Below are 24,171 nucleotides of genomic sequence, written 5' to 3' on the forward strand. Positions count from 1 at the left end.
AGAGAGCCAGAGAGAGAAACGCTACTACTAAGGTAATCGGAGAGAACGTTAAGGGTTCAGATGTGTTCAGTGAATAAATACAACAGGCAGGTTGTCTCAGCTTGTAATTACTGGACAGTAATGTGTGTGATCACATTAACAGGATTACAATGAAGATCACAGACTTCCTCGCTGCTGGGGATGTGGCTGCTGCTCTTGCTGAATGTAAAGGTAAGACCATACGCTGCGGCTCTGCTAAAACTCTCCTGTTCACCAGTGTTCCTGTCACCTGCAGTTTCACAGCATTCTCAACTCCTTGGTCTGTCTGTGAGAGCTCACTGAGGCTGACCTCCCCTTCCCCTGGAGCTCAGGTCAGTGCTCCTTAATGGATAAGAGTCCTTAAGACCATAAGAGTTGGAGCAGAAATTAAGCCATTCAGCCCATCGAGTCTCCACTGCCATTCAATCATGATTGATAAGTTTCTCAACCCCATTCTCCTGCTTTCTCCCTGAAATCCGTGATCCCCTTGATACTCAAGTACTTCTCTATCTCAGTCTTAGATATACTCAATGACCAGGGCTCTAGAAGCCGTCTGTGGCAGTGAATTCCATAGATTCCCTACTCTCTGGGTCAGTGCTCCTCAATGGGATTTCAATGCTGCCCCATAGATCCACATAAACTGCAGAAGGAGCTCACAGGTCACTGACCACAGCTGTAATCTGTAACTGCAGCATTACAGATCCTTGTCTCACTCTCTGGGTCTATACTCAATGGAGTTTAGAAGGGTGAGGGATCATACAGAATACTGAATGGCCTGGACAGAGTAGATGTTGGGAAGATGTTTCCATTGGTCGGGGAGACTAGGATCCAAGGGCACAGCCTTACAGTAAAGGGAGGACCTTTTAGAACGGAGGTAAGGAGAAACGTCTTCAGCCAGAGAGTGGGGAATCTATGGAATTCACTGCCACAGACGGCTGTGGAGCCCTGGTCATTGAGTATATCTAAGTCTGTGATAGAGAGGTTCTTGAGTATCAAGGGGATCACGGATTTCAGGGAGAAAGCAGGAGAATGGGGTTGAGAAATTTATCAGCCACGATATAATGGTGAGGCAGACGTGATGGGCTCAATGGCCGGATTTCTGCTCCAAATCTTATGGTCTTGTGGACTCTAAACTGATGTGGAGTCATTGCCAACCGTATTTCTTTAACAATATGATCAACAATTGATTGACACTGCTCACACACTGAGATCATCTAACTCAGCTCAATGCTGAAGGCTTTTCAATATATACAGCTCAACATCCCTGCCTCTATCACCCTGACCCTGTGTGTAACACACTGACCCTGTATCACCCTGACCCTGTGTGTAACACTGACCCTGTATCACACTGACCCTGTATCACCTTGACCCCGTGTGTAACACTGACCCTATATCACCCTGACCCTGTATCACCTTGACCCTGTGTGTAACACACTGACCCTGTATCACCCTGATCCTGTGTGAAACACTGACCCAGCATCACCCTGACCCTGTATCGCCCTGACCCTGTGTGTAACACTGACCCTGTATCACCCTGACCCTATGTGTAACACTGACCGTGTGAAACACTGACCCTGTGTCACCCTGACACTGTGTAACACACTGACGCAGCATCACCCTGACCATGTGTCACCCTGACCCTGTGTGTAACACTGACCCTGTATCACCCTGACCCTGTGTGTAACACTGACCGTGTGAAACACTGACCCTGTGTTACCCTACACTGAATAACACACTGACCCAGCATCACCCTGACCCTGTATCACCCTGACCCTGTGTGTAACGCTGACCCTGTATCACACTGACCCTGTGTCATCCTGACCCTGTGTGTAACACACTGACCCTGTATCACCCTGACCCTGTGTGTAACACTGACCCTGTATAACACTGACCCTGTATCACACTGACCCTGTGTCACCCTGACCCTGTGTGTAACACACTGACCCTGTATCACCCTGACCCTGTGTGTAACACTGACCCTGTATAACACTGACCCTGTATCACCCTGACCCTGTGTGTAACACACTGACCCTGTATCACCCTGACCCTGTGTGTAACACTGACCTTGTGTCACCCTGACCCTGTATCACCCTAACCTTGTGTCAACCTGACCCAGTGTGTATCACTGACCCTGCATCACACTCACCCTTAATCACCCTAACCTTGTGTCACTCTGACCCTGTATGTAACACTGATCCTGTGTCACCCTGACCCTGTATCACCCTAACCTTGTGTCACCCTGACACTGTGTGTAACACTGACCATGTGTTACCCTGACACTGTGTAACACACTGACCCTGTATCGACCTGATCCTGTGTGTAACACTGACCCTGCATCACACTGACCCCGTATCACCCTGACCCTGTGTGTAACACACTGACCGTGTGTGTAGCACACTGACCCTGTATCACACTGACCCTGTGTATAACACAGGCCCTGCATCACATTGTCCCTGGGTGTAACACACTGACCCTGTGTCACCCTGACACTGTGTGTAACACACTGACCCTGTGTGTAACACACTGACCCTGTATCACCCTGACCCTGTGTGTAACACTGACCCTGTATAACACTGACCCTGTATCACACTGACCCTGTGTCACCCTGACCCTGTGTGTAACACACTGACCCTGTATCACCCTGACCCTGTGTGTAACACTGACCGTGTGAAACACTGACCCTGTGTCACCCTGACACTGTGTAACACACTGACCCAGCATCACCCTGACCATGTGTCACCCTGACCCTGTGTGTAACACTGACCCTGTATCACCCTGACCCTGTGTGTAACACACTGACCCTGTATCACCCTGACCCTGTGTGTAACACTGACCGTGTGAAACACTGATCCTGTGTCACCCTGACACTGTGTAACACACTGACCCAGCATCACCCTGACCATGTGTCACCCTGACCCTGTGTGTAACACTGACCCTGTATCACCCTGACCCTGTGTGTAACACACTGACCCTGTATCACCCTGACCCTGTGTGTAACACTGACCTTGTGTCACCCTGACCCCGTATCACCCTAACCTTGTGTCAACCTGACCCTGTGTGTATCACTGACCCTGTATCATCACACTGACCCTGTATCACCCTAACCTTGTGTCACCCTGACCCTGTGAGTAACACTGACCCTGTGTCACCCTGACCCTGTATGTAACACTGACCCTGTGTCACCCTGACCGTGTATCACCCTAACCTTGCGTCACCCTGACTCTGTGTAACACACTGACCCTGTATCACCCTGATCCTGTGTGTAACACTGACCGTGCATCACACTGACCCTGTAACACTGACCCTGTATCACACTGACCCTGTATCACCCTGACCCTGTGTGTAACATACTGACCGTGTGTGTAGCACACTGACCCTGCATCACACTGACCCTGTGTGTAACACAGGCCCTGCATCACATTGTCCCTGGGTGTAACACACTGACCCTGTGTCACCCTGACACTGTGTGTAACACACTGACCCTGTGTCACCCTGACACTGTGTGTAACACACTGAACCTGTGTGTAACACACTGACCCTGTATCACCCTGACCCTGTGTGTAACACTGGCCCTGCATCATCCTGAGCCTGTATGATCCTAACCTTGTGTCACCCTGACCCTGTGTGTAACACTGACCCAGTGTCACCCTGACACTGTGTAACACACTGACCCTGTATCACCCTGACCCTGTATCATCCTAATCTTGTGTCACCCTGACCCTGTGTGTAACACTGACCCTGTAACACACTGACCCTGTATCACCCTGACCCTGTGTGTAACACTGACCCTGTGTCACCCTGACACTGTGTAACACACTGACCCTGTATCACCCTGACCCTGTGTGTAACACTGACCCTGTGAAACACTGACCCTGTGTCACCCTGACACTGTCTGTAACACTGACCCTGTGTCACCCTGACACTGTGTAACACACTGACCCAGCATCACCCTGACCATGTGTCACCCTGACCCTGTGTAACACACTGACCCAGCATCACCCTGACCCTGTATCACCCTGACCCTGTGTGTAACACTGACCGTGTGAAACACTGACCCTGTGTCACCCTGACACTGTGTAACACACTGACCCAGCATCATCCTGACCATGTGTGTAACACTGACCCTGTATCACCCTGACTCTGTGTGTAACACTGACCCTGTGTCACCCTGACCGTGTGTGTAACACTGACGTTGTGTCACCCTGACACTGTGTAACACCCTGACCCTGTGTGTAGCACACTGACCCTGTATCACACTGACCCTGTGTGTAACACAGGCCCTGCATCACATTGTCCCTGGGTGTAACACACTGACCCTGTGTCACCCTGACACTGTGTGTAACACACTGACCCTGTATCACCCTGACCCTGTGTGTAACACTGGCCCTGCATCATCCTGAGCCTGTATCATCCTAACCTTGTGTCACCCTGACCCTGTGTGTAACACTGACCCATTGTCACCCTGACACTGTGTAACACACTGACCCTGTATCACCCTGACCCTGTATCATCCTAACCTTGTGTCACCCTGACCCTGTGTGTAACACTGACCCTGTGTCACCCTGACACTGTGTGTAACACACTGACCCTGTAACACACTGACCCTGTATCACCCTGCCCCTGTGTGTAACACTGACCCTGTGTCACCCTGACACTGTGTAACACACTGACCCTATATCACCCTGACCTTGTATCACTCTGACACTCTGTAACACTGACCCTGTATCACCCTGACCCTGTGTGTAGCACTGACCCTGTGAAACACTGACCCTGTGTCACCCTGACACTGTGTAACACACTGACCCTGTATCACCCTGACCCTGTATCATCCTAATCTTGTGTCACCCTGACCCTGTGTGTAACACTGACCCTGTAACACACTGACCCTGTATCACCCTGACCCTGTGTGTAACACTGATCCTGTGTCACCCTGACACTGTGTAACACACTGACCCTGTATCACCCTGACCCTGTGTGTAACACTGACCCTGTGAAACACTGACCCTGTGTCACCCTGACACTGTCTGTAACACTGACCCTGTGTCACCCTGACACTGTGTAACACACTGACCCAGCATCACCCTGACCATGTGTCACCCTGACCCTGTGTAACACACTGACCCAGCATCACCCTGACCCTGTATCACCCTGACCCTGTGTGAAACACTGACCCTGTGTCACCCTGACACTGTGTAACACACTGACCCAGCATCATCCTGACCATGTGTGTAACACTGACCCTGTATCACCCTGACTCTGTGTGTAACACTGACCCTGTGTCACCCTGACCGTGTGTGTAACACTGACGTTGTGTCACCCTGACACTGTGTAACACCCTGACCCTGTGTGTAGCACACTGACCCTGTATCACACTGACCCTGTGTGTAACACAGGCCCTGCATCACATTGTCCCTGGGTGTAACACACTGACCCTGTGTCACCCTGACACTGTGTGTAACACACTGACCCTGTATCACCCTGACCCTGTGTGTAACACTGGCCCTGCATCATCCTGAGCCTGTATCATCCTAACCTTGTGTCACCCTGACCCTGTGTGTAACACTGACCCATTGTCACCCTGACACTGTGTAACACACTGACCCTGTATCACCCTGACCCTGTATCATCCTAACCTTGTGTCACCCTGACCCTGTGTGTAACACTGACCCTGTGTCACCCTGACACTGTGTGTAACACACTGACCCTGTAACACACTGACCCTGTATCACCCTGCCCCTGTGTGTAACACTGACCCTGTGTCACCCTGACACTGTGTAACACACTGACCCTATATCACCCTGACCTTGTATCACTCTGACACTCTGTAACACTGACCCTGTATCACCCTGACCCTGTGTGTAGCACTGACCCTGTGAAACACTGACCCTGTGTCACCCTGACACTGTGTAACACACTGACCCTGTATCACCCTGACCCTGTATCATCCTAATCTTGTGTCACCCTGACCCTGTGTGTAACACTGACCCTGTAACACACTGACCCTGTATCACCCTGACCCTGTGTGTAACACTGACCCTGTGTCACCCTGACACTGTGTAACACACTGACCCTGTATCACCCTGACCCTGTGTGTAACACTGACCCTGTGAAACACTGACCCTGTGTCACCCTGACACTGTCTGTAACACTGACCCTGTGTCACCCTGACACTGTGTAACACACTGACCCAGCATCACCCTGACCATGTGTCACCCTGACCCTGTGTAACACACTGACCCAGCATCACCCTGACCCTGTATCACCCTGACCCTGTGTGTAACACTGACCGTGTGAAACACTGACCCTGTGTCACCCTGACACTGTGTAACACACTGACCCAGCATCATCCTGACCATGTGTGTAACACTGACCCTGTATCACCCTGACTCTGTGTGTAACACTGACCCTGTGTCACCCTGACCGTGTGTGTAACACTGACGTTGTGTCACCCTGACACTGTGTAACACCCTGACCCTGTGTGTAGCACACTGACCCTGTATCACACTGACCCTGTGTGTAACACAGGCCCTGCATCACATTGTCCCTGGGTGTAACACACTGACCCTGTGTCACCCTGACACTGTGTGTAACACACTGACCCTGTATCACCCTGACCCTGTGTGTAACACTGGCCCTGCATCATCCTGAGCCTGTATCATCCTAACCTTGTGTCACCCTGACCCTGTGTGTAACACTGACCCATTGTCACCCTGACACTGTGTAACACACTGACCCTGTATCACCCTGACCCTGTATCATCCTAACCTTGTGTCACCCTGACCCTGTGTGTAACACTGACCCTGTGTCACCCTGACACTGTGTGTAACACACTGACCCTGTAACACACTGACCCTGTATCACCCTGCCCCTGTGTGTAACACTGACCCTGTGTCACCCTGACACTGTGTAACACACTGACCCTATATCACCCTGACCTTGTATCACTCTGACACTCTGTAACACTGACCCTGTATCACCCTGACCCTGTGTGTAGCACTGACCCTGTGAAACACTGACCCTGTGTCACCCTGACACTGTGTGTAACACTGACCCTGTGTCACCCTGACACTGTGTAACACACTGACCCAGCATCACCCTGACCCTGTGTGTAACACTGACCGTGTGAAACACTGACCCTGTGTCAACCTGACACTGTGTAACACACTGACCCAGCATCATCCTGACCATGTGTGTAACACTGACCCTGTGTCACCCTGACCCTGTGTGTAACACACTGACCCTGTATCACCTTGACCCTGTGTGTAACACAGACCCTGTGTGTAACACTGACCCTGTGTCACCCTGACCCTGTGTGTAACACTGACCCTGTGTCACCCTGACCCTGTGTGTAACACACTGACCCTGTATCATCCTGACCCTGTGTGTAACACTGACCCTGTGACACCCTGACCCTGTGTGTAACACACTAACCCAGCATCACCCTGACCATGTGTCACCCTGACGCTGTGTGTAACACTGATCCTATATCACCTTGACCCTGTGTGTAACACACTGACCTTGTATCACCCTGACCCTGTGTGTAACACTGACCCTGTATCACACTGACCCTGTGTCACCCTGACCCTGTGTGTAACACACTGACCCTGTATCACCCTGACCCTGTGTGTAACACTGACCCTGTATCACACTGACCCTGTGTCACCCTGACCCTGTGTGTAACACACTGACCCTGTATCACCCTGACCCTGTGTGTAACACTGACCCTGTATAACACTGACCCTGTATCACACTGACCCTGTCACCCTGACCCTGTGTGTAACACACTGACCCTGTATCACCCTGACCCTGTGTGTAACACTGACCGTGTGAAACACTGACCCTGTGTCACCCTGACACTGTGTAACACACTGACCCAGCATCACCCTGACCATGTGTCACCCTGACCCTGTGTGTAACACTGACCCTGTATCACCCTGACCCTGTGTGTAACACACTGACCCTGTATCACCCCAACCCTGTGTGTAACACTGACCTTGTGTCACCCTGACCCCGTATCACCCTAACCTTGTGTCAACCTGACCCTGTGTGTATCACTGACCCTGTATCATCACACTGACCCTATCACCCTAACCTTGTGTCACCCTGACCCTGTGAGTAACACTGACCCTGTGTCACCCTGACCCTGTATGTAACACTGACCCTGTGTCACCCTGACCCTGTATCACCCTAACCTTGTGTCACCCTGACTCTGTGTAGCACACTGACCCTGTATCACCCTGATCCTGTGTGTAACACTGACCGTGCATCACACTGACCCTGTAACACTGACCCTGTATCACACTGACCCTGTATCACCCTGACCCTGTGTGTAACATACTAACCGTGTGTGTAGCACACTGACCCTGTATCACACTGACCCTGTGTGTAACACAGGCCCTGCGTCACATTGTCCCTGGGTGTAACACACTGACCCTGTGTCGCCCTGACACTGTGTGTAACACACTGAACCTGTGTGTAACACACTAACCCTGTATCACCCTGACCCTGTGTGTAACACTGGCCCTGCATCATCCTGAGCCTGTATGATCCTAACCTTGTGTCACCCAGACCCTGTGTGTAACACTGACCCAGTGTCACCCTGACACTGTGTAACACACTGACCCTGTATCACCCTGACCCTGTATCATCCTAACCTTGTGTCACCCTGACCCTGTGTGTAACACTGACCCTGTTTCACCCTGACCCTGTATCGTCCTATCATTGTGTCACCCTGACCTTGTGTGTAACACTGACCCTGTGTCACCCTGACACTGTGTAATACACCGACCCTGTATCACCCTGACCCTGTATCACTCTGACACTCTGTAACACTGACCCTGTATCACCCTGACCCTGTGAAACACTGACCCTGTGTCACCCTGACACTGTGTGTAACACTGACCCTGTGAAACACTGACCCTGTGTCACCCTGACACTGTGTGTAACACTGACCCAGTGTCACCCTGACACTGTGTAACACACTGACCCTGTATCACCCTGACCCTGTATCATCCTAACCTTGTGTCACCCTGACCCTGTGTGTAACACTGACCCTGTTTCACCCTGACCCTGTATCGTCCTATCATTGTGTCACCCTGACCTTGTGTGTAACACTGACCCTGTGTCACCCTGACACTGTGTAATACACCGACCCTGTATCACCCTGACCCTGTATCACTCTGACACTCTGTAACACTGACCCTGTATCACCCTGACCCTGTGAAACACTGACCCTGTGTCACCCTGACACTGTGTGTAACACTGACCCTGTGAAACACTGACCCTGTGTCACCCTGACACTGTGTGTAACACTGACCCTGTGTCACCCTGACCCTGTGTGTAACACACTGACCCTGTATCACCTTGACCCTGTGTGTAACACAGATCCTGTGTGTAACACTGACCCTGTGTCACCCTGTCACTGTATAACCCTAACCTTGTGTCACCCTGACCCTGTGTGTAACACACTGACCCTGTGACACCCTGACCCTGTGTGTAACACACTGACCCTGTATGTAACACTGACCCTGTGTCACCCTGACCCTGTATCACCCTAACCTTGTGTCACCCTGACTCTGTGTGTAACACTGACCCTGTCACCCTGACCCTGTGTGTAACACTGACCTTGTGTCACCCTGACACTGTGTAACACACTGACCCTGTATCACTCTGACCCTGTGTGTAACACTAACCCTGCATCACACTGACCCTGTAACACTGACCCTGTATCACACTGACCCTGTATCACCCTGACCCTGTGTGTAACACACTGACCGTGTGTGTAGCACACTGACCCTGTATCACACTGACCCCGTGTATAACACAGGCCCTGCATCACATTGTCCCTGTGTGTAACACACTGACCCTGTGTCACCCTGACACTGTGTGTAACACACTGACCCTGTGTCACCCTGACACTGTGTGTAACACACTGACCCTGTGTGTAACACACTGACCCTGTATCACACTGACCCTGTATGTAACACTGGCCCTGCATCACACTGACCCTGGTGTAACACTGACCCTGTGTGTAACACAGGCCCTGCATCACATTGTCCCTGGGTGTAACACACTGATCCTGTGTCACCCTGACACTGTGTAACACACTGACCCTGTATCACCCTGACCCTGTATCATCCTAACCTTGTGTCACCCTGACCCTGTGTGTAACACTGACCCAGTATCACCCTGACCCTGTATCATCCTAACATTGTGTCACCCTGATCCTGTGTGTAACACTGACCCTGTGTCACCCTGACACTGTGTAACACACTGACCCTGTATCACCCTGACCCTGTATCACTCTGACACTCTGTAACACTGACCCTGTATCACCCTGACCCTGTGTGTAACACTGACCCTGTGAAACACTGACCCTGTGTCACCCTGACACTGTGTGTAACACTGACCCTGTGTCACCCTGACACTGTGTAACACACTGACCCAGCATCACCCTGACCCTGTGTGTAACATTGAACCTGTGTCACCCTGACCCTGTGTGTAACACACTGATGCTGTGTCAGCCTGACTCCATGTGTAACACTGACCCTGTGTCACACTGACACTATGTAACTCACTGATCCTGTATCACCCTGACCCTGTGTGTAACACTGACCCTGTGTCACCTCTACCCTGTGTGTAACACACTGACCCTGTATCACCCTGACACTGTATAACCCTAACCTTGTGTCACCCTGATCCTGTGTGTAACACTGACCCTGTGTCACCCTGACACTGTGTAACACACTGACCTTGTAGCACCCTAACCCTGTGTCACCCTGACCCTGTGTGTAACACACTGACCCTGTATCACACTGACCCAGTGTGTAACACACTGACCCTGTATCATCCTGACCCTGTGTGTAACACTGACCCTGTGTCACCCTGACACTGTGTAACACACTGACCCTGTATCACCCTGACCCTGTGTGTAACACTGACCCTGTGACACCCTGACCCTGTGTGTAACACACTGACCCTGTATCACCCTGACCCTGTGTGTAACACTGACCGTGTGAAACACTGATCCTGTGTCACCCTGACACTGTGTAACACACTGACCCTGTATCACCCTGACCCTGTGTGTAACACTGACCCTGTGACACCCTGACCCTGTGTGTAACACACTGACCCTGTATCACCCTGACCCTGTGTGTAACACTGACCCTGTGTCACCCTGAGCCTGTGTATAACACTCTGACCCAGTATCACCTTGACCCTGTGTGAAACACACTGACCCTGTATTACCCTGACCTTGTGTGTAACACTGACCCTGTATTACCCTGACACTGTGTGTAACACTGACCCTGTGACACCTTGACCCTGTGTGTAACACTCTGACCCTGTATCACCCTGACACTGTGTAACACACTGACTCTGTATTACCCTGACCTTGTGTGTAACACTGACCCTGTATTACCCTGACACTGTGTGTAACACTGACCCTGTATCACCCTGACCATGTGTAACACTGACCCTGTGACACCTTGACCCTGTGTGTAACACTCTGACCCTGTATCACCCTGACCCTGTGTGTAACACTGACCCTGTGACACCCTGACCCTGTGTGTAACACTGACCCTGTGTGTAACACACTGACCCTGTATCATCCTGACCCTGTGTGTAACACACTGACCCTGTGTGTAACACACTGACCCTGTGACACCTTGACCCTGTGCATGACACTCTGACCCTATGTCACCCTGACACTGTGTATAATACTGTGAGCCTGTGTGTTATGCACATATCTGAGATTATGTTCAGTTTAATGATTTGATTAAAGTTCCCAGTTTAAATGCATTGTAGTCGATGACGTTCAGTGCACAGCTCTCTGCTCCTTTGTTCAGGCTGGTTTGATGCAATGAAAAAGACTGTGAGCAATCCCTCTCTATAGGAAGTTTCTCAGGTGCTCTTCTCTGACCAACTCTGTCCTCTTTCAGATCCTGGATCCTTCCAGCTCAAGAAATTCTGCAAAACCTCCGGCTTGGCAAAAAAATCTGTGAAAGAAATTGAGCAAATCTTTGCAATTCTTGATGACGACAAGAGTGGCTTCATTGAGAAAAGTGAACTCAGGTAGGAACTTACTCACTTCTGTCTCAATGTTAACATAGTACACTGAAGGGTCAAGGACAGGGAACGACCCTTAAGACAGGGAGTGTAACAGGGAAAACGGGAAAGCTTCAGACTGCGATGGATCCTCCCTGTCCTGACAGCCGTTGATAAATGTACTGCAAACACCAGCAGGATACCCAATTATCACAGCCCAGACATACATATCACACAAATATACACACTCATCTCCTGACCAACTGTGTTAATCTCTCTTAGGGGTTTGATGCAGGGCTCATCTGCTTTTTTTCATTAAAGGTCGTTCCTCCAGTATTTCGTTCCTCAGGCCCGTAAGTTGAGTGACTCCGAGATGGACAGTTTTGTATCAGCGGGAGATGCAGATGGAGATGGAAAAATCAATCTTTCTGGTCAGTGTTTAAACATTTACAAATAACTCAATTATCGTTCAGTTTCTAACCAAACGCAGCCTTTGCCGGAATTACTTAGACTCGAAGCAGGAGGGTGTTTATCAGAGAAATGATAGGGATGCACAATTATTTCACAAACAATTTAATTATGACACAAGTGTGTGTTATTTCTCTCATTTCATTCCACCATCCCAGAAGGAGCTGATTCTCAATGGGATACGGTTCCTGAAGGGACTGACTCTCACTGGGATACAGTTCCTGAAGGTGCTGACTCTCACTGGGATACAGTTCCTGAAGGGACTGACTCTCACTGGGATACAGTTCCTGAAGGGACTGACTCTCACTGGGATACAGTTCCTGAAGGGGCCGACTCTCGTTGGGATACAATTCCTGAAGGTGCTGACTCTCACTGGGATACAGATCCTGAAGGGTCTGGCTCTCACTGGGATACAGTTCCTGAAGGTGCTGACTCTCACTAGGATACGGTTCCTGAAGATGCTGACTCTCACTGGGATAAAGTTCCTGAAGGGGCTGACTCTCACTGGGATACGGTTCCTGAAGGTGTTGACTCTCACTGGGATATGATTCCTGAAGGTGCTGACTATCACTGGGATATGATTCCTGAAGGTGCTGACTCTCACTGGGATACAGTTCCTGAAGGTGCTGACTCTCACTGGGATACAGTTCCTGACGGGTCTGACTCTCACTGGGATACGGTTCCTGAAGGTGTTGACTCTCACTGGGATACGGTTCCTGAAGGTGTTGACTCTCACTGGGATACAGTTCCTGAAGGGGCTGACTCTCACTGGGATATGATTCCTGAAGGTGCTGACTCTCACTGGGATACGGTTCCTGAAGGTGCTGACTCTCACTGGGATACAGTTCCTGAAGTAGCTGACTCTCACTGGGATACAGTTCCTGAAGGTGCTGACTCCCACTGGGATACAGTTCCTGAAGGGACTGACTCTCACTGGGATACAGTTCCTGAAGGTGCTGACTCTCACTGGGGTACAGTTCCTGAAGGGGCTGACTCTCACTGGGATACAGTTCCTGAAGGGGCTGAATCTCACTGGGATATGATTCCTGAAGGTGCTGACTCCCACTGGGATACAGTTCCTGAAGGGACTGACTCTCACTGGGATACAGTTCCTGAAGGTGCTGACTCTCACTGGGGTACAGTTCCTGAAGGTGCTGACTCTCACTGGGATACAGTTCCTGAAGGGGCTGACTCTTACTGGGATACGGTTCCTGAAGGGGCTGACTCTCACTGGGATACGGTTCCTGAAGGGGCTGACTCTCACTGGGGTACAGTTCCTGAAGTTGCTCTCACTGGGATACAATTCCTGAAGGGGCTGAATCTCACTGGGATACGGTTCCTGAAGGTGCTGACTCTCACTGGGATACAGTTCCTGAAGGAGCTGACTCTCACTGGGATACAGTTCTTGAAGGGGTTGACTCTCACTGGGATACAGTTCCTGAAGGAGCTGACTCTCACTGGGATACGGTTCCTGAAGGTACTGACTCTCACTGGGATATGGTTCCTGAAGGTGCTGACTCTCACTGGGATACAGTTCCTGAAGGTGCTGACTCTCACCGGGATACAGTTCCTGAAGGGGCTGACTCTCACTGGGATACAGTTCCTGAAGGGGCTGACTCTCACTGGGATACAGTTCCTGAAGGGGCTGACTCTCACTGGGATACAGTTCCTGAAGGGGCTGACTCTCACCGGGATACAGTTCCTGAAGGGGCTGACTCTCACTGGGATACAGTTCCTGAAGGGGCTGACTCTCACTGGGATACGGTTCCTGAAGGGGCTGACTCTCACTGGGATATGGTTCCTGAAGGTGCTGACTCTCACTGGGATACAGTTCTTAAATGGTCTATAGTCAGTGGGTGTATGTGCTGTGCCTTTATCATTATCACTTCCTAATTCTGGGTTAGGAATGGAACAGAAATTATTGCCAGGAACAAACAAGTGAAAGTAGCTGTCCTGAAATTGCAGAATTCCAGAATCTGCTCACTACGTAAGGAGAATTGAAGTGCAGACCAGAGGAGTGTCAACATCTGAGGAACCTGCCGCTGGATGTGTGCCCTACCATTTGCTGGACACTGACGGTGTGATCGCTGCTTCTACAATGTTAACCTGGTCACTAACCTCTTCATTTGTGGTGATTCAGTTCATTCATAATAATAAAAGTTTCTTTTTGAATTCTTGACCAGTTTTACTTTGTCACTGGGAAGGATGAGTGAGAAATGGGTATGGCTATGTGGTGCACAGTATCAAGTCTCAGGGATAATTGGGTGACTTGGAGACGATCCTGAGTTACCGTCAACGAGAACACAGTGCAAACTGAGAAATATGTCTGAATTCCACACACACTGGTTACCGGCTGCGAACCCCATCTACCTGTCAGCTTGAGCCATCAGTAACATGATTAAATCTGATGTTCCTGTCCCCTACCAATGATCTGTTTGAATCACTTGCTGTGATAAAAAGATTCAGAATGGTTTACCCTGAAGATATCAGGAGAATGCCAAACCTGAGGATACTTTGTAAAGACAGAGGAACTAGAGGTCATTCAGCTCCTTGAGGCCATTCTACCATTCGTAGGTGACCTCTGTCTAACCTCTAGCTGCCCTAGTTCTATAACTGTCAATATCCTTCATATCAAAATCCTCAAGATCTCAGCTTTTCATTTGTTACCTAACTCCCAGCTTCTTGTGAAGTTTTAGATCCTGTTCCTTGGTCTAGACCTCGCTCGAATTTTAAAACCTCTTCTCGATTCGTCCTCCCACACCAAGGAAATATTTTGTTCAAAAGAACACAAATTAACATGAAATGGTAACTCTTTCCACAAACGTTGCCAGACCTGCTGAGTTTCTCTGGCTCTTTCTGACTTTATTTCAGATCTCCAACACCTGCAGTATTTTGCTTTTGTCATAAAGGAAATAATTTCTCGGTCTGCTCCCATCAATACACCGTTCGATCGGTCCACGTTTCTTTTATTTTTAAACTTTCCCATGGAGCCCTCCTCTTTCTAAAACACTTGTGCCCTAATCTTCCAACTCAAGCTCAGTCCATGCAACTGTTGGCTTTATTCCCCATCACTTCATTGGAGGTCTGGGAGGGGGGGGACAATGTTTGTGGCTGGTGATGGGATATGAAACCAGCAGCCAATCTTACACAGAGATACTTAAGCCAATGTAATGGTCCCTGGTCCCGGCAGATTATTCAGAGTGGATCAATGAGGTATTGTGTTCACCATCTGGATAAACTCACAAAGTCAACAGGGAACTCCAGTTTGTTTATTACGGTTTATAATCAAAATAGAACAAGGTTCAAAGATACAGACAATAATTACATAATGCACAAGATCCTGCAATTGCACTGGGAAGACAGATGCACCAACACCAGTGTCCTCGACCAGGCCACCATCCCCAGAATCGAGGCACTGACATCCCGTACCCCCTACCCTGATGGGCTGCGATGGTCTGGGCACATCGACCCCATGACCAACACGAGACTCCCCAAACAGGTGCTCTACTCCCAGCTCCGAAACGGCAGGTGAGCCCCAGGGTGGATAGAGGGAATGCTTCAGGGATATCCTCAAGGCCTCACTGGCAAAGTGCAGCATTCCCACAGACATCTGGGAATCACTGGGCCGGGAGTGTCCAAAGTGGAGGAGCAGCATCCAGGAAGGTGTTTGAGCACCTCGAGACGTTCCAGCAGGGAAAATCTAGAACCAGGCAAAAGCATCGTGCTGGCACACGAACGCTCCACCCATGCCTCCCCGCCACCACCTTATCCAAGTGTAACAGAGCCTGCTATAGTCCGATCAGTCTGTACAGCCCGACAGACTGACCCTGAGAACAGAACAGCATCACCCTTGTCTGCGAGGGAACGCCAGTGATGATGATGACATTATGGAATGTATGATTAAAACTACTCAGCCTGTGCAGTGATGGTATTTGTGGTCTGCATCCAAAAAGTTACATGTATTTGATAATCAGCAATATGATTATACCTACCGAGCTGAGGAGGTCTAAAGCGAGGTTAACGAGTAGAGTAAGCTTTTATCGGGTGTTGGTCAACAAACACTGGACCCGCCCTTTGATTGGAATCGGGAGACAGAGAAGACAAAGCCTTTTCCTGACCTCCCACCTCCCCAAAGGTGTGGATGTGGGAGGAGATTCATGAGCTGCTATTAAAACCTCATCAGCAAGTCTTTGATTATCATCACTCAATGCTCTATTTACAAAAAAAATTCTAAACAAGTTAGATAAATGCAAAACATTTGAGATTATAATTAAATGCCTTCCCTCTATCAGCTAAACAATCTAAAAAACCACTGCAATCCCTTTCACACATTTAATCAGCTACCTGAACCACGTGACAATTTCCACTGAGAGGATTGGTCCTGCAGAATTCAATTGGACAGTAGTGCTGGAACACTTGCCATATGTCCTGCAATCCCATTGGTCAAGATAATCAAAGCCTTGGTGCTGAGCCAATGAAGAGTAACCAATTAATGGTCACCATGAGACACTATCGTCCAATAGGAATGGGGAGCCACAAATTACCACTTCTTTTAACCAGTTTGAAATTAAGCATAAGGGAATATGTTCAAACATTGGAATGTTTCAAAGGAATGTAGGAGAATGAAATGACACTGAGTGCCCAGTGCCAGCACATGTTCAAAAGGGGAGGGCACTCTAAATTGGTCCCAGGCTCCATCACTGAGAAAATCCTTGGTTATGCAGTTTACAAATACTAATCGAAAGTTTATCACATTGAACTAGGTTTGGAATGAACAATTCTGAGATTTCTCAAATTTCTGTCAAGACTGGGCAGGATTTAGAATCACAGAATCCCTACAGTGTGGAGGCAGGCCATTTGGCCCATCAAGTTCACACCAACCCTCTGAAGAGCATCCTACCCAGACCCAAGCCCCCCACCCTATCCCTGTAACCCTGCATTTTCCATGACTAACCCACCCAGCCTTCACATCCCTGGACACTATGGGCAATTTCCCATGACGAAAACACCCTGACCTGTACATCTTTGGACAGTGGGAGGAAACCAGAACACTTGAAGGAACCCCATACAGACATGGGGAGAATATGCCAACTCCACACAGGCAGTTACCTGAGGGTGGAACTGAACCCGGGCCCCTGGCACAGTGAGGAAGCAGTGCTAACCACTGAGCCACCGTGCAATTAATGGCTATGAGGTCTTGCTTGCTGGTGGATGTCTTGTTCTGCCTAATGAAGGGCCTCTTAGCAAGGGTCAGGGACTCTGTGGGCAGAAAGCCCACCCATCGACAACAAACAGCCAATCGAAAGTCAGCAGCTGTCAAGACTCACAGTAATCAGAGAGGCCAAGGATCAGCCTGGATCCCAGGTCAACAGGCACACTGTCCTTGAGGCTGGTGGGAGAAGCTGGGGTGCATAGGCTTGTTTTTCAGGGTTGGGAGGAGGTTGGGAAGGTCACCCATGAGCCTTCCTTCTTCCAGCCTCATTTTGACCAAGGTAGGAAAGTGGCAGAGAGTGGCCACCTCTTATTCTCCACTGGATTGTAAACCTGGTTTTGGGACGGCCATATAATCTTGAACAATCACTCTCCAAACCCCAGCAGCCCCCTGCAAACCATGCCCAGCATCCTGCTCCCTGTCCAATTTATTTACAAAGTCAGCCTTTCAGTCCAATGCAATGGATTAGCCTCTCAATTTTGGAAGCCAGCGAGTGATATTGTCCCCCAGCCTGATTCACATTGATTTTCATTCAGGGGAGCAGGAAATGGTTACTCTGAATCCTACCCCAGGCAGCAATGCTACTAATCCACAGTCAATGCATACACATAAACAAACCTGCTGTCTTGGACTACAATCAGATTGTCATCTGGATCGATGGTAAGGACCCGTGGCTTGGAAAGGCCATCGGCCGTGCTCAACAACTGCCTCTTAAAACTTCCCATAGGTGAAAACACCAGGATCCTGTTGGGCTCAGTGACATAGATATTGTCATTTGCATCAACACAAACACTGAAAGGATTAAGAGGCCTCTGTATCCCATTCACGAAGCTCTCACTGCAGACGGTGACAAGGTCTCCGTTTCGAGTAAAAATAACAACACATTTCTTCCCACAGTCAGATACAATGAATTCTTCTTCACTGTTCACTGCAATGAAAAGAAATCTAATGCCATCATAACCCTTTGGCTTAATCCTGCCAACTACTTGGCCATTGAGATCATATAGAGATACAGAACATAATGTCCCTTCACTCACAGCCACATATTCATCCTCATACGCAGCGATAGGGTATGCTGACTCCGAACCTCGGAGCAAAAAGTTTTTCACCAGCGATCCATCCATTTCCAAGTAGTAAAGCCTGTTTTTGGCAGAACATGCAATAATATTGTCACAGACGGCCACACTGCACGGGTCATCATCTTCATCTGGCAGCGAGATAATCTGATTCAATGATCCACCATTCCAGTAACACTTCAGCACCGCATTCTCTTCATCTGCAACAATGATGTCCCCATCTTCCGAACAACAGATGCCCGTCAATTTGGGCATCGTGTTATACTCCAGCATGGTGTCAAAGTAATATCTCTGAACTGCCCATTGTGTGGGCTGAGCAACAGGCTGGTTTGGCGGGTGGGTTTCTGGAATGTGTGAAGCCTGCCCAATACTAGGGACAGTCAGCTCAGACTCAGTAACTGCACCGTCACCCAAGGTGACTGTGAAGAGATGAGTTTCTGATATCATACTCCGGACAGATTTGTTAACCATTAGCCTGGGCCAGGATTTGTTTAATTCTTGGATGTTGACTGGCTGCAATGCATGGATCTGATCTTGTATAATGCTCTCCAAACACACCATCTCTTTCACATCAGAGCCCATTATAACCCTCACACCAAGTTCTTTCATGCTCTTTGTCTTCTCCTTCTGAAGCTCAAGGTTAGATTTGGCGGCTTTGATTAACTCTTCCTGTTTCTTCACACACTCCGAAACAGTTTTTTTGATGGCATCTCCCTGTTGAAACAGATCATTTATAACCTCTGTCAGAGTGCTCTCTAAGTTGGAAATTATAGACAACTCTGTCGCTTTCACTTTGTCCATTGCTTCATTCAGTTCCCCCTCTTGTTGGGCCAGTGACTGGAGATCAGTGCCGAGTCTTTCCACAAGTTTTATCACGGTGGGTTTCTTCAGCTTGGCTGCCTCAGCAATCCCAAGCCGTTTGTGTTTGATGCAGTCGAGTGAGTAACATTGGAAACAAATGAGTCGGTCACACGTGCTGCAGTAATGACAGACTTGCTCCTTGGGGTGAAATTGGCAGGAGAATCTTTGCTGCAGAATCATCCCTGCATCAGCTTTATCCAGTGGGGTTGGGGCCAGGTCCAACACCGTGTGGGTGCTGTGGCTAATCCGATGACTGTCCCCACAGGCTCTGCACAGGTAACATGGACAACTGATACACTGGGCCACTGCAGAGTTCTTGTCTTTCCAGCCTTGGGGACACAGGCTGCATCCCATCGCCTCCTTCTCCTGGCTTTGTAAGATATCCAGAAGGGTGTTAATATGGAAGTTTGTCTTCAAACTGCTAATGCCTGCACTCACGTCAACAATGACCCTACACTCCGGGCACTGGATCATATTGGCCCTCACCAGCTTCTTCAAGCATCCTTGGCAGTAAGTGTGTAGACAAGGCAACATTTTCGGTTGTTCCATTGTATTAAGGCAGATTTTACAATTTAAAATATCACTTTGGATTTTATCAGTAATAGTGGATGAAGTGGCCATAGCGTCATACACAGCCTGAAAGGAAAAGCACAGTAAAACCTCACCAGTCAGATCTGGAGGAGCTGTGATTCGAGCACACGGTGTCGGGTGACTGCATCTGAACAAATTTCAGTTTAAGTTTTGCTGAAACGAAACTGAAACTAAAGGGGGAGGGGGCACAGCGCCTGGAAACAAACACAAGAGATTGAGTAAAAAGGGTCAGCTTCCGGAGTTCAGAGCACAGCCCATCCCCCCCCACCCCCAAACAAAATGCAAGAAGCTGCAAGGGGGCACATGCTGTTGCTGGCCTCAGGTGGAGGGTGGTACACAGAGAGTGAGAGGAGGCTGGGGCAGAGGGAAGGGGAGGGGTGGGGGGGTGGTAAACAGCCTGGCTCAGTCCGGGGAGAGGTTACTGCCCCCTCCCTCTGAGAGCCACTCAGTTTCCCCCTCCCAGGGAGAGGGGGAGCGGGTGCAGGGTCTCTGTGGCTGGGACTTACCTGCGGCTCTCCCTGTCAGACAGATCGTCCAGACTCCGCCTGCCTGACGCTCACCCAGAGAGAGAGAGAGATCCACTCCGAGCCCTGGCTGCACACACACACACACACACAGCAACGTGAGACAGTCAAGGACAGTGTGAAACTAACCCTTCCCTCCTCCGCCCCAAACAACGCAGCAACCACAAAACTCTACTCTCGCCTCACGTGTACTTCCAAAGAACAGCAAATGTTGAAAGCTGTTTGCAGCTTTAGTTCAATAAAACTTTATTGAACTAATCGACGGAGTGAAACTGTAGGATCATAGTCCATTATCGCATTTTGTAAAGTGATCTATCGTTATAACAGCACAGGCATTTGGGAGTCCCAGCACATCAATCACAAAGTTCTAGCACCCCGCTTCAGTCAGGAATAGGGAAGGCTAATGGAAATGTTAGCCTTTATATCAATGGACTATAAAAACAGGGAAGCCTTGCTAAATCTGTACAAGTTGTAGTTAAACCATAGCTAAAACAGTTTTGATTTTATGTAAGGAAATTGTATTGTATTTTTATTGCAAAAATATACTTTACTCATAAAAGATCTTTATGTACAGAAACCAATACAGTCTTTGCACATTCACAGACAAACATTGATCTGACGTTGCCTAGCATTTCTGACTTATATGGGACAATATTTACCTACAATTGAAACACCAAGAGGGTCCAATAACTGAACGGGCCCCCATTTACCCTCAGACAGGGGTCTTTCTCCACTGTGCCTTGGTGCTATGTCCTAAATTTTAGTGCATCCTTCAGCACGTAGGCCTGAATATTGGAATGTGCCAGACTGCAACACTTGGTCAGGGTCAGCTCCTTGCTCTGGAAGACCAATAAGTTTCGGGCAGACCAAAGAGTGTCTTTCACTGACTGATGGTCCTCCAGGTGCAGTTGATGTTTGTCTCGGTATATGCCCTTGTGAACGGACCTTAGAGCACAGAGTCCCCTGTCATGGAGCTGCTCGGGATGAACCTTAGCACTGCATCTCTCTCCAGACTTCCTCTACAAAGGCACATTCCAGAGGGGATGTCTCTACCCACTGCAGCCCCTTTGAGGGTAGCACATGATGGTGCACAGAGTCAAGGTGTACATGAATGATCTCACAAGTAAAGCCCTTCTCACCACCAGCCAAGCAATGTCTTGGCACTTGTTCAAAAGTTCTTCAGGAAGAAGGGCTTATGCCCAAAATGTCGATTCTCCTGTTTCTTGGATGCTGCCTGACCTGCTGCGCTTTTCCAGCAACACATTTTCAGCTCTGATCTCCAGCATCTGCAGTCCTCACTTTCTTCAGGAAACAACCCAACAGTATCTACCATTTCCTTTTCACATAGCGTCTCAAGGATGCTACATGCTACCACTTCCTGATGGACTTGTGGTCAAAGGTGTTTTTCTTTGAAAATTTCTCCACAAAGAACATGTTTTACATGCCGCTGAGCACAGTCCCTCCCTTTGCAACACCAGGGCAGGTAGAACCTCAGTACGTAGTGACACCTGTGTACCCAGGAACTGCGCGCAGCTTAATGCAACCACACACCACACAAAGGTGTCCATCAGGATAAGGGCAGCGTTTGGAGTGTGTGTGTGTTCTCCCCCTCCCCCCATCTATCTTAAACCTCCACATGAAGTGGAAGATGGCTCAGATGACTGCAATGGCACAGGTTCAAAGAATGGGCCAGACCTGTGCCACATACAACAATAGAAAGTATCTCATACCTGATGACCAGGTTTTTATTTGCAATGGGAAAGGGAAAGGAAGTTCTTACTCCTGATCCTAATGGCCTAGATGATGAATTAAAGTTGGAAAAATACACCCTATGGAGAGTTTGCTATCAATTTTAATTAGCTTGTCTGAATGAATCCTTTGCTCCTTTACATGACCCCTCATCCCTTTTGCTCTTTAATCTCTCCTGCCCTCCACCTGAACACACATGGTGGGAGAGGACAGTGATAGGTGAAGTGTAAACACAAAACACTCTGGATTCTGAAATAAAAACAGAAACAGAAAATGCTGGATATACTCAGCAGAGACAAAAAAAACTGCAGGTGCTGGAATCCAAGGCAGACAGGCAGAGGCCGGAAGAACACACTAAGCCAGGCAGCATCAGGAGCTGGAGAAGTTAATGTTTTGGGTATAACCCTTCTTCAAAACTGGGGATGAATGTGGGGGAGAGGCTGGTGAGGTGGGAATAGGTGAACACAGGTAGAGGGTACAACCTGGTTGGTTAATGGGAAGAATGAATCCAGTCACTGCTCATTTTAATTCCCCTTCCTACTTCCTTTCCAACATGACCACCCTTGGCCTCCTCCATTGGCACAACGAATAAGACCGCAAATTGGAGGAACAACACCTCATCTTCCACCTGGGCAGCCTACAGCGGAGGACTCAACACTGAGTTCTCCAATTTCACATAACCTCTCCCCCGACTCCCTTCCCAGCCCCTTCCCCTCCCTTCCATTCCTCTGATTGACCCTTCCTTCCTGCCACCAACCAGATTCGTTCCTCCCATTGACCAACCAGGTCATACCCTCTACCTGTCTCCACCTACCCCCACATCACCACCCTGCCTCACACACACATTATCTGCAGCACCCCCCACACCTACCCCCCAGTCCTGAAGAAGTGTTACCCCCGAAACGTTGACTTCTCCACTTCCGGATGTACTCAGCAGGCCTGGCAGCATTAGAGGAGAGACATTGAGAGTTTATGATCTCCTCTTCAGGTTTTCCCAGTAGAATAAAAGTAGCAGTAAAGGTGATAAGGTTGTAAAGAAGGTGGACTGTTGGAGGTGTAGAGTCGAGAGTGTAGTGCTGGAAAAGCACAGCAGGTAAAAACAATGACTGCAGATGCTGGAAACCAGATTCTGGATTAGTGGTGCTGGAAAAGCACAGCAGTTCAGGCAGCATCCGAAAAGCACAGCAGGTCAGGTCGCATCTGAGGAGCAGGAGAATTGACATTTTGGGCATAAGCCCTTCATCAGGAAGGGTTTATGCCCGAAACATCGATTCTCCTGCTCCTCTGATGCTGAGTGACCTGCTGTGCTTTTCCAGAACCATACACTCCATTCTGATCTCCAGCATCTGCAGTCCTCACTTTCTCTTAGAGGTGTTGAGTACAAATATAGGGATATGATGATGAAACTGGATAAGACATTGGTGAGGCCACAGCTGGAGTATTGTGTGCAGTTCTGGTCACATTAGAGAGAGGACATAATTGATCTGGAGAGAGTGTAGTTAAGATTTACTAGACTGTTGCCAGGCTGGAGAATTGTAGCTATGAGGAGAGATTGGAAACTTTGGTGTTGTTTTCTTTGAAATAAAGATGACTGAGGGGTGACATAGAGTCATAGAGATGTACAGCA

At 49.2% G+C, this 24,171-nt stretch overlaps 2 protein-coding genes across 5 annotated transcripts in view; one reads left to right on the forward strand and one right to left on the reverse strand.

Annotated features, from left to right (window-relative positions):
* Window positions 1–14,703, forward strand: part of LOC122542087 (oncomodulin-like) — a 75,131-nt gene extending 60,428 nt beyond the window's left edge. For 3 of the 4 annotated variants that reach the window (XM_087978070.1, XM_087978071.1, XM_087978073.1), the window contains 4 exons: window positions 143–210; window positions 11,958–12,090; window positions 12,385–12,494; window positions 14,436–14,703. In XM_087978070.1, the coding sequence (XP_087834196.1) occupies window positions 143–210; window positions 11,958–12,090; window positions 12,385–12,494; window positions 14,436–14,473 (349 nt within the window). In that variant the 3' untranslated portion in view covers window positions 14,474–14,703. The remainder of the gene's footprint in view (window positions 1–142; window positions 211–11,957; window positions 12,091–12,384; window positions 12,495–14,435) is intronic. The other variant, XM_087978072.1, reaches the window with a different exon arrangement.
* Window positions 14,704–15,786: 1,083 nt separating this feature from the next.
* Window positions 15,787–20,912, reverse strand: LOC122542085 (E3 ubiquitin-protein ligase TRIM56-like). Its single transcript, XM_043679428.2, has 2 exons — window positions 20,778–20,912; window positions 15,787–20,316 (listed from the first exon to the last, which is right to left on the reverse strand). The coding sequence occupies exon 2, from the start codon at window positions 20,299–20,301 to the stop codon at window positions 18,328–18,330; it is 1,974 nt and encodes a 657-aa protein (XP_043535363.2). The 5' UTR covers window positions 20,302–20,316; window positions 20,778–20,912; the 3' UTR covers window positions 15,787–18,327.
* Between the last annotated feature and the right edge of the window lie 3,259 nt (window positions 20,913–24,171).

The sequence above is a fragment of the Chiloscyllium plagiosum genome, unplaced genomic scaffold (genome assembly GCF_037043375.1).
Source record: "Chiloscyllium plagiosum isolate Xiang-an unplaced genomic scaffold, Cpla_swu_hap1 HiC_scaffold_33, whole genome shotgun sequence".
NCBI classification, from domain to species: Eukaryota; Metazoa; Chordata; class Chondrichthyes; order Orectolobiformes; family Hemiscylliidae; genus Chiloscyllium; species Chiloscyllium plagiosum.